This window comes from Maniola hyperantus, chromosome 17 (genome assembly GCF_902806685.2).
Source record: "Maniola hyperantus chromosome 17, iAphHyp1.2, whole genome shotgun sequence".
NCBI classification, from domain to species: Eukaryota; Metazoa; Arthropoda; class Insecta; order Lepidoptera; family Nymphalidae; genus Maniola; species Maniola hyperantus.
In genome coordinates, this window is record NC_048552.1 from 11,322,023 (window position 1) to 11,332,744 (window position 10,722).

The window sequence follows — 10,722 nt, forward strand, 5'->3', positions numbered from 1 at the left end:
AAACCTCTAATTTCAAAATTTGAACTACAATTATTCTATTGATAAAACCCAAATTATCAATAGCTAAATTATTGACTCTCGAAAAAGGCCCTCTAGTCGTATAGTTTATAAATTAAGTATCTAAGTATTTACGTTTATTAGCAAATTCCTCATTTTCCAATAAACCTAATTTAATTAAATTAGCAATCCCCCGAATAAATAGGGAATATTTTATCGTAATTGAATAAAATTCCTGGAATAAAGCCTTCGCAGCCATTGAATAAGTGTCAGAGGAAAGGCTTTATGGAGCAACAGGCGACATTATGTTAGCTTCCTTCCTTTGGCTCAAGTTAAAAGACACGCGCGGTAGGTATTTTATTTCTTGGTACAGGACTTGAAATAAACGATGCAAACCTAAGCTGATTTGATACTAAATTTAAAGTTTAAATTAAAATATCTAAATATATAAAAGGAAAAGGTGACTGACTGACTGACTGACTGATCTATCAACGCACAGCTCAAACTGGACGGATTAGGCTCAAATTTGGCATACAGATAGCTATTATGACGTAGGCATCCGCTAAGAAAGTATTTGTGAAAATTCAACCCCCAAGGGGGTGAAATAGGGGTTTGAAATTTGTTTGGTCCACGCGGAAGAAGTCGCCGGAATAAGCTAGTTAATAATAATAATAAAACACCAACTTCAAGCGCCACTATAAAGTTAAGAAATAATTTTTGCTTGAACACGTTGAAGTCGGGCAGACATCTTACAATGGTTTATACTCGGCTGAGTTTGTTGTAGGCTCTTCTTAGACCTGAGCGGCGGGCGCGTTTGGAACCCTCGTAGCTTTAGTTTTAAGTTCGCGTAATAATTTTAATATCGCCACTATATTATGTTACAAATCTAACAACCGACCGTCAAAAAGTGTAATTTATTACCTATTTTGAATAAATCATTTGACTTTTAACTTTTGTCTTATGTTTGTTACATTAATTTTACTGGGTTTATTATGATTAAGATGAATATCAGCGCTATTTGCTATGCGAATGTTCTCGCTCGCGCGCTTTTTAGCTTAGTTCAAAGAGAAAAGTAAGAGAGGTAATCGTTTTGAAACTTTGTGGGCGTGATTTTTTAGAGTTACATATGAAAACGCTTTTTACGTGATTTGTAATGCTACAGTGAATGGTCCATCTCTAATTAAAATCACGTTATTTACTAGAATAGAATAAAATCTAAAATCACCATTTTCTTATCACTTAAACCGAGACACAGAAGAACATCTAACGACGACGCTACGTTACCGTTAGGCGAGGACTCATTAAACTCGGCTTTGCACTAAACACAGCTTATTGTTTATTTTTTCCATAAAGGTGTTTTGTTTACTCACTGACATTTATGATTTAACTGGCTTATGCCCGCGACTAGTACTATAGACTAGTAAAATTCTAATTTTTTTCTTTTAAGCGATGAATATTCAAAAATCCTTTCTTTGTGGATGTCTACAATACGTGACATGCTAGCTATTTGCATGCCTTTCAGCCCAATCCGTCAACTTACTTAGTCAACAGTCGGTCAGTGAACAGTCAGTCAGTCAGTCAGTCATCTTTACCTTTTATATATTTTTAGGTTGGCTTTTTCCAGCTTCATTGCGATTTATGATTCTAAAAAAACTTTTCCAAGAATGATCGTAGGAAAAGTTTTTAGAATCATAAATCGCAATGAAGCTCTCAAAAATCCACTGCACACACACACCAGGGGGGATTGATTTGCTAACTCAGTGTCTAACACTGTATGATAACCACCGAGCTCATTAATAGAAATTGGTTCGCTCTACATTGCTGCTTCACTGAGTGATATTGTAATAAATTTTCTTGGAAAACCTTCAATGGATTAAAAAATAAATGTCAAAGGAGCTCGTGGCTATCATTCAGAGTTCAATACTTGAATAACACTTGAATACAGTAATTGAAGCTGGTATACGCGGACATAATTATTTTATTTTAAAACTACCTACCTACATTAATAGTATGTATAGTATGTATGTAAGTATAAGACTACAGAGGAATGTGCAGTGCTCAGACAAGCCGCCAAGCGCTTACGAGCACGAAGAAACCAATATTGTGTTTTTTCTGTTTGTGTGGAAAAAAAAAAAAAAAAAAAAAAACTCAATAGGCAGGTGAACATTGAGCTTAGTATTTCAAATCAACGTTCCCAATTCCATTTCAGTTTACAAAACTCAACTTGAAAAAAATCATGAATATGATTGAGTCGAACTATTCAAATAACTGCATTCGGGCTCCCAAAACTCTATATTTATCCGCAAAATTGTTAGTTCTTTTTGATCGCCATTCCGTGGGAAAATGTACTAAATCGATTTCATACTTTTTAGGAATCCGTAGCACTCCGTAGCTCCGAATCGGTTGATCCTGTGCATTCTAAATGCAAGCTAGATTTAGATTTAGATTAGATATTATTGGATTTTGGTGCCTAAATTAAGAAAACTTTTGTATCCTTGAGGAACTACCTTCTCCAATAGGTACATATTGTATTTCCTAGTAGTAGCAGAGGGTAGGAAAATCGTTCATGTATTTAAGTTCAATAAATTATTATTATTAAAAAGAAAATTTTAAAAAAAATTGTTATTTTAACATAATTAATTACTAACGTCACACTGTACGGAAGGCGATTAATTACGTCACAAGGCGTAAACGACAAATATTTTTAAATTTTTAAACATTAAAAATATGTTCCCGCATAAACTACTCTATTATTTTATAAAATAAATGTAGTTTATGGATTGTGACGTCATTAATCACCTTCCGGACAGCGTGACGTTCATGTTAAAAATAAATAAAATCGTGATTTTTTTAATTATTCTCATCACATCACAAACATCACATCATGTTATTAATACAGTCCAAGACCCTATTCGCAGGCGCTGGCCAATTGCTTGGCAGATTTCACACACCTTTGAGAACATTATGGAGAACTCTTAGGTATGCAGGTTTCCTCACGATGTTTTCCTTCACCATTGTGAAATTTAATATACACAAGCTCTTATAAGAAACAAGTTTTCTTTAGCGTTTTCATGAGAAATCTACCAGCAAATGCATCGATTTTGGTCTAAATTGCTAATAGGCTGAATTTGGCTGTACATTTTTTTTTTTTGTCTTTTTTTTTTTAATTTATTCATGTTTTGTAATATCTGCACTGGTTACCCATATTCGCAATAAAGAAATTTGAATTTGAATTTGAATTTGAAAATTTTGAGCAGTCCGACAAATTGCTTTACATTTTCTTTCAGTGATAGACAGCCATAATATTTATGAAATCTACGGAATTCTCTCGTGGCGATTGCTATTCGCACTTGACCTTATTTTTTATTACTCATACATTTGAGCCGAACAGAACAGCCCGTTGCCATCGTATTTCTCTTTTGCAATCGAGTGGTCCTTCCGAATCGGATGGATTTATTTGATCCGTAATTTACTCGATTTTGATTTGAATACGTCGAGCACCTATTTGTTTCGTTCCGCTTTTATAATAACTAATAAAGAATTATTATTCTGTAACTTAATGATTTTATTTTATTTATAATATCACCGGCTATAATATTATTAACCTACTTTATGCTAACTCGCCCCAGCAGTGAACCTAATCTAAATAGGAAAAGGTGACTGACTGACTGACTGATCTATCAACGCCCAGCTCAAACTACTGGACGGATCGGGCTGATATTTGGCATGCAGATAGCTATTATGACGTAGGCATCCGCTAAGAAAGGATTTTTGAAAATTCAACCCCTAAGGGGGTGAAATAAGGGTTTGAAAATTGTGTAGTCCACGCGGACGAAGTCGCGAGCATAAGCTAGTAACTCTATAGACTACTATAGTATAGTGAACTACCTGATGCCCGCTACAACTGCGTGGATTTAGTTTTTAAAAATGTAGTGGGATTTGATTTTCAGGGATAAAAAGTAACCGATTTACCTGAAATTAATAGAAATGCCCTCTTTTAGCTACCTACCCTGAATGTGCTAGTTTTTATCCCGGAAAATCAAAGAGTTCTTACAGAATTTTTAAAAACCAAAATCCACAAGGACGAAGTGCGGGTATCAGATTGTTTTTTTTTTTTTATTCAGATACAAGGGATACAAGTTAGCCATTGACTGCAATCTCACTTGGTGGTAAGTGACGATGCAGTCTAAGATGGAGGCTGGCTAACCTGGAAGGGTACCTACATACAGCAGTTTTTATTAAGCCCATGTCCCTATGGTTTCTACACGGTATCGTACCGGAACGCTAAATCGCCTGGGGGCACGGCCTTGCCGGTAGGGGGTAACTAGGCACGGCCGAAGTCTCCCACCAGACCAGACCAGAAATTTAGAAATTAAAATATAAGTATTTTTAAAATATAAATATAATATTATGCAAAACTAACATAGCATAGCAAAGTGCAGGTAAAACAGCTAGGTCTAGAAACTTAGATTTTATACAAGTACTCTTTATTAGGTACGTAGACCCCCACCAAGAAAGGATTTACAGAGATTCTCTCAAGCAAAGCCGGAACGGGTCAGTTAGTAATATTACAAGATGCTATGCAGTATTCATCTTCTTCCTAACCCATGATATATTCTCCGCTTCTTCGATAGTATCCGGTAGTGGCAAGTTGATGGTCTCCGGTAAGGTAAACACGAGCAACGTGGCCAGTAGGGCCATACCTCCGAAGAAAATCGCTGGCAGGTTCTTGTAGTAGAGAGCCTGTAAAAGTAATGAATAAATGAATTACTTAAGCGTTTATATTTTTTTCTTGTGATGTAACCACAAATTCACAGTTTTCAGATTTTCCCCCTCATGTCTGCTATAAGACCTACCTTCCTGCCAAATTTCATGATTCTATAGGTCATTGGGAAGTACCCTATATGTTTCTTGACAGACAGACAGACAACAAAGAGATCCTGCAATGATTCCGTTTTTCCTTTTGAGGTATGGAACCCTAAAGATGTAATAAATTACCAATAAAGGCGTCATAGGTGCCATAACAGATCCGAACCGTCCCATCATAGAGCATACGGAAACCAGAGATTGTCTTGCATTAGTGGGGAACAGCTCCGACAAGTATATGTACACTGAACTGTATGCTACGGTGATGCTGAACTTGCCAGACAGATATACTACTAGGAGCCAGGTTTTGTGCCCTGAAAAATAAAAAACCGGTCAATTGCGACTTACATAAGAAGGGTTTCGTACCATCGTACAAGATATACCTAACACTTTTATGTAGAACTAGCTTATGCACGCGACTTCATCCGCGTGGACTACACAAATTTCAAACCCATGTTTCACCCCCTTAGGGATTGAATTTTCAAAACTCCTTTCTTAGCGGATGCTTACGTGACTACGTCATAATAGCTATCTGCAATCTGCATGCAAAATTTCAGCCCGATCCGTCCAGTAGTTTGAGCTATGCGTTGTTGAATCTGTCAGTCAGTTAATCAGTCACCTTTTTATATACATACTAGCTTATGCTCGCGACTTCGTCCGCGTGGACTACAAAATTTCAAACCCCTATTTCAGCCCCTTAGGAGTTGAATTTTCAAAAATCCTTTCTTAGCAGACGCCTACGTCATAATAGCTATCTGCATGCCGAATTGCAGCCCGATCCGTCCAGTAGTTTGAGCTGTGCGTTGATAGATCAGTCAGTCAGTCAGTCAGTCAGTCAGTCAGTCAGTCAGTCACCTTTTCCTTTTATATATAATAATATAGATTTAGATACCTACTGCAAGTTAATGAGGGACAACAATTTAGTAAATTAATTTTTTCGTGAACGAATATTAATTTTTTTATGACGTAACCACAAATCATGGTTTTCAGATTTTTTTCATTATAGGAGTAATGGAAAGGGGTCACCACCCTCAGCAATGAGGAGTGCTACTATGAAGAATTGGAGACCATTAATCGTGGATATTTTGTTAGTTATATTTTGTTAAGTATATCTATATTTTTCTTTAAATTTAAACTCCTGTACATATTTAACTATTTTATTTTTTACCTACTGTTAATCTGTCAAGTTACTCTGTACGTTATTAAGTCTGTCTGTTATTAAGTTAATATATACTCTTAATCTGTTAAGTTAGTGCATGTTAGTTTACAAGTAAAGTTTCACCTGTAATTGACGGCCATACTGTTTATTGTATATATTTAAATGTGCGGTCTTTTATGTATGGAAGTTGTCGGTGTTAAATAATAAATTTAAAAAAAAAGAAAAAAAAACCAGTACACCTACCTTCAGGCAAAAATGACAATGTAATACATAACCCCGCACTAAGGAAGTACGTAACAGCCAAAACCTTCTTCCTTCCAAACTTATCCAGTACCAAGAAGCAAACAAAATTAGCTGGTATCTCCACAAAAGACACCAGCATAAAGTTCACATATCTATTGCCAGCTAGAGAAACTGAATTGATCGACAACCCATAATACACAAACGTGCATGTTATCCACATATAAGAACATACGACTAATCTCTTTCTTATTTCTGGTGACCTAATAACTTTTTTAAATATGGAAGGTTCTTTTATAGCATCATCATGTTCTATTTTGCTTTTGCTTTTTATATCTCTAGTGCATTCGACATTTTTGAGAGAGTTGAGAGTGTGATCTGATAAAACAACTTTGTTCACCGAAGCAGCTCTTTTAAGTATCTCCACAGCTTCCTTATGTTTGCCTTGACTGAGTAACCATCTAGGACTCTCGTTCAGGAAGTAAATATAGAAGAAGACGGGAAACGCGGGTATGTACATGAATCTGAGCATGGTCCTCCAGTCTTGCAGCCACCAGTGCAGGCCGGCGAGGGTCATAAGACCTATGACATAGACGAAATTAATGAGGGTGTTGCCTAATACTCGACCATTTGGTGGTACAAGCTCCATCGCTGAAAAAAAAAATAGGTAGGTAGGTATGTTAGTTTAGAAATAAACATAAAGTTATAAATTTCCAAATCGAACCCAGGCCCTCCCACTTACCAATGCTTCAGAGTAATCACAAAACCTACATTAGTCTAAATATATGAAAGAAAAGGGTGACTGACTGACTGACTGAATGACTGACTGACTGAATGATCTGTTAACGCACAGCTCAAACTACTGGACGGATCGGGCTGAAATTTGGCATGCAGATAGCTGTTATGACGTAGGCATCCGCTAAGAAAGGATTTTTGAAAATTCAAGTGAAATCGAGGTTTGAAATTTGTGTGGTCCACGCGGACGAAGTCGCGAGCATATGCTTGTTCTTACCTAAAACAAAAGCGACAGTATATGCTCCACCTCCCAACGCTGCTTCGGAAAACTCCCAAATTGCCATCATGGTATAACTTGTGGAGAAAGATCTGGCAACACCACACAGCCCATTCATCAGTGATGCTATTGGCAATGCAATTTTTCTGCCAAACTTGTCAGAAATTAGGCCCGTTACAGGTAGTGAGATAAATAAACCGGAGTTGTGGATGGTGCCTAAGAGAGTTCTCTTCCAATTCTGACATCCTAGATTAAACTGGAAAAAACAATACCTAAGCATTTGGATTTTGAACTAGTAAATAAAAAGAAGCCGTGAAACATTATTAATTACTAGATGATGCCCGTGACTTCATCCGCGAGGATTTAGGATTTTTTTTAATCCCGTGGGAACTCTTTAATTTTCCGGGATAAAAAGTGGCCTATGTCCTGTATGGGATGTAAGCTAACTTTGTACCAAATTTCATCGAAATCGGTTAAACTGTTGGGCCGTGAAGCTAGCAGACAGACAGACAGATACACTTTCGCATTTATAATATTAGTATGGATTATTTAGCTTGTCGTATTCAACCAATAGACATGGCACTGCTTGACATAGGTCTCTTGTAGGGACTTCCACACGGTCAATCGTGTGCAGCCTGAATCCAACGATTCTTCAGACAGGAAATATTATACATGGACCTTTAGAAAAAGATTTCGGACTCGTAGAGCGTTGTCTCTGTCACTCATACCTATGGGACGGTTTATCGGTGTCAACGACAGAGACAATGCTATACGAGACCGCTGTCTCCTTCTAAAGGTCGATGTACAATATTTCCTGCCGGGTTCTGTATGTTGGTTTATTTTCGGTACTGTAAAACTCCGAGACATGGTCGCTAACTATGGGCCTCATAAGAAAGCTCAGAGTCACTCAGCGGGCGATGGAGAGAGCTATGCTTGGAGTTTCTCTACGTGATCAAATCAGAAATGAGGAATCCGTAGGAGAACAAGAGTCACCGACATAGCTCAACGGGTTGCGAAGCTGAAGTGGCAATGGGCAGGGCACATAGTTGGTACAACCGATAGACGTTGGGGTCCCAAGGTGCTGGAATGGCGACCTCGCACCGGAAGACGCAGCGTTGGAATCATTAGGTGGGCGGACGATATCAAACGAGTCGTAGGGAGCCGCTAGATTCAGGCGGCGCACGACGCTGGCGTGTGGAAGCCCCTACAAGAGACCTATGTCCAGCAGTGGACGTCTATCGGTTGGTGATGATGATGACTGTGAAACTACTCACATCTTTAACAATAGAATCTTCATCACTGTAAACTATACCATCACAGTCTTGTATCACAGTTCCATCAAATGTGTCTACTCCGCATGTTCCATTATCGATAACTTGTGTAAATTGATAACGCTTGCACTTAGAGTAATCACCATCAGCATCTTTAGGTATCGCAAAATCTATCCACTGAGTTACATTGACCCCTTCACATTGTGGTATCTCGCACCTGTAATGAAATTAATAGAAATAGAAAGATTTAAAGATAAAAGGAAAAGCTGACTGACTGACTAACTGACTGACTGACTGACTGACTGACTGACTGACTGACTTACTGACTGACTGACTGACTGACTGTTTGAGTGAGTGATCTATCAACGCACAGGTCAAACTACTTGGACAGATCGGGCTGAAAGGCATGCAGCAGGCAGCTATTATGGCTTAGACATCTGCTAAGACAGGATTTTTGAAATTTAAATCCCTAAGGGGGTGAAATAGGAGTTTCAAATTTATGTAGTCCACGCGCACGAAGTCGCGGGAATAAGTGGGTATCATAAATGGAAGAGAGTTATCTGTACATTCTAAAACAGATTTCAATTCATTTCATCATTCAATTTTTGATTTATCGTGCAAAATGTCTAAAAAATACAACTGTCGTACGAAACGCTCGGTGCGCGAATCTGACTCGCACTTGGCCGGTTTTTCTCTAGCCAAACGGAACTCTAAAATTAGAGGTGCGTGACCGGGATCGATCCCTGGACCCCTCAAACAGGCGGCCAACGACTTAATCACTAGGCTATGGCTGCATCTAATGAAACTTTTTTTTATTCAGATACAAGTTAGCCCTTGACTGCAATCTCACCTGGTGCTAAGTGATTGCAGTCTAAGATGGAAGCTGGCTAACCTGGATGGAGTATGGCAGTTTTTATTAAACCCATGCCCCTTTGGTTTCTACACGGTATCGTACCGCAACGCTAAATCGCTTGGCGGCACGGCTTTACCGGTAGGGTGGTAACTAGCCACGGCCGAAGCCTCTCTCTTTAGAAATTATAAAATTCCAAACCCCTGCCAGGAATCGAACCCGCGACCTCCCACTAATAAGACGTCAGCGCTTACCACTGCGCCAGGGAGATCGTCAAAATGAGACTCACCTGTAAGTAATATCTAATGCTTCAAAATTAAATCCAGACGCTTGCATGGCTGCTAAATAGCAGGGAAATAATAGTAAGGCGTAGTTCACAATGTTGTATTTTCCAAAAGGACCGAGTTCTTTGATCACTTCATCCATACCTATTGAAGTTTCATCCGCCATATCGTTATATCATATCCCTTATTTTTCTAAATAAAAATTTAATAGTTACAGACCGTACCTGTAAAATGTAAAAAAATGTTTTAATGGGAGTCTTTAAAAGAAACCTAGCATAAAATTTGTATACAAGATATACAACTACTTTAATCTAAATATATAAAAGGCAAAGGTGACTGACTGACTGACGCCACTTGTCCACGCGGATGAAGTGGCGAGCAAAAGCTAGTCAAAAATAAAACACATTTTGTCACAATCATAAGTATCTACCTGCTTCGTATCACAAAATAATAACTTTTATATATTTTACAGAGTTTCATTTTAAAATATCAAACGTCAGTAGATAGATAGGCAGGTCCTATTATTGCAATGATAAGATGAAACTAAGAAGTCAGCTAACTTGATTTTTTCGTCTCACTGTATTATCTATTTGTTATCATATTATTATTATATAAAATATCTTATCTTTACTGCAAAAGACGGCTAGGTTTCTGATTTGATATCGTAATATATTTTACTAGATGATGCCCGCGACTTCGTCCGCGTGGAATTAGGTTTTGAAAAATCCAATGGGTTAACTCTTTAATTTTCCGGGATAAAAAGTAGGCAAGCAAAAAATCACGTCAATCCGTTGCACCGTTGCCACGTGATTGAAAGACAAACCAACAAACAAACACACTTGCGCATTTATACTAAGAGTACTGATATATAAGTATCTAAACGTGAAAACCACTCGATTTTTCTGTGTATAAAAAAGAAAATTTATTCGAAACAACAAAAATCTAACAGACAAATTTTTTTATTATTATGATTGGAACATGGAAACTTAATAATAATAATTGGATAAATTTTTTTCAAATAAGAAGACGAAAAGAAATATTGA

At 37.6% G+C, this 10,722-nt stretch overlaps 1 protein-coding gene across 2 annotated transcripts; it reads right to left on the bottom strand.

Annotated features, from left to right (window-relative positions):
- Nucleotides 1-4,432: 4,432 nt before the first annotated feature.
- On the bottom strand, nucleotides 4,433-10,249 carry LOC117989930 (organic cation transporter protein-like). 2 transcript variants are annotated; one of them, XM_069504066.1, is made up of 7 exons: nucleotides 10,110-10,249; nucleotides 9,685-9,903; nucleotides 8,549-8,762; nucleotides 7,275-7,530; nucleotides 6,266-6,844; nucleotides 4,996-5,177; nucleotides 4,433-4,740 (listed from the first exon to the last, which is right to left on the bottom strand). In XM_069504066.1, the coding sequence occupies exons 2-7, from the start codon at nucleotides 9,843-9,845 to the stop codon at nucleotides 4,576-4,578; spliced, it is 1,557 nt and encodes a 518-aa protein (XP_069360167.1). In that variant the 5' UTR covers nucleotides 9,846-9,903; nucleotides 10,110-10,249; the 3' UTR covers nucleotides 4,433-4,575. The 2 variants fall into 2 exon arrangements, with proteins under 2 accessions (XP_069360167.1, XP_034833220.2); XM_034977329.2 differs by having other exon boundaries at nucleotides 6,266-6,913.
- Nucleotides 10,250-10,722: the final 473 nt, after the last annotated feature.

Excerpts from the sequence above, each read along its gene's own strand:
- LOC117989930 (XM_034977329.2), bottom strand. The coding sequence starts at position 9,845 with ATGGCGGATGAAACTTCAATAGGTATGGATGAAGTGATCAAAGAACTC. Across the intron at positions 7,531-8,548 it reads AAGATTCTATTGTTAAAGAT|TTTAATCTAGGATGTCAGAA; the intron begins GTGAGTAGTTTC and ends TGTTTTTTCCAG. Across the intron at positions 5,178-6,265 it reads ATTGTCATTTTTGCCTGAAG|GGCACAAAACCTGGCTCCTA; the intron begins GTAGGTGTACTG and ends TTTATTTTTCAG.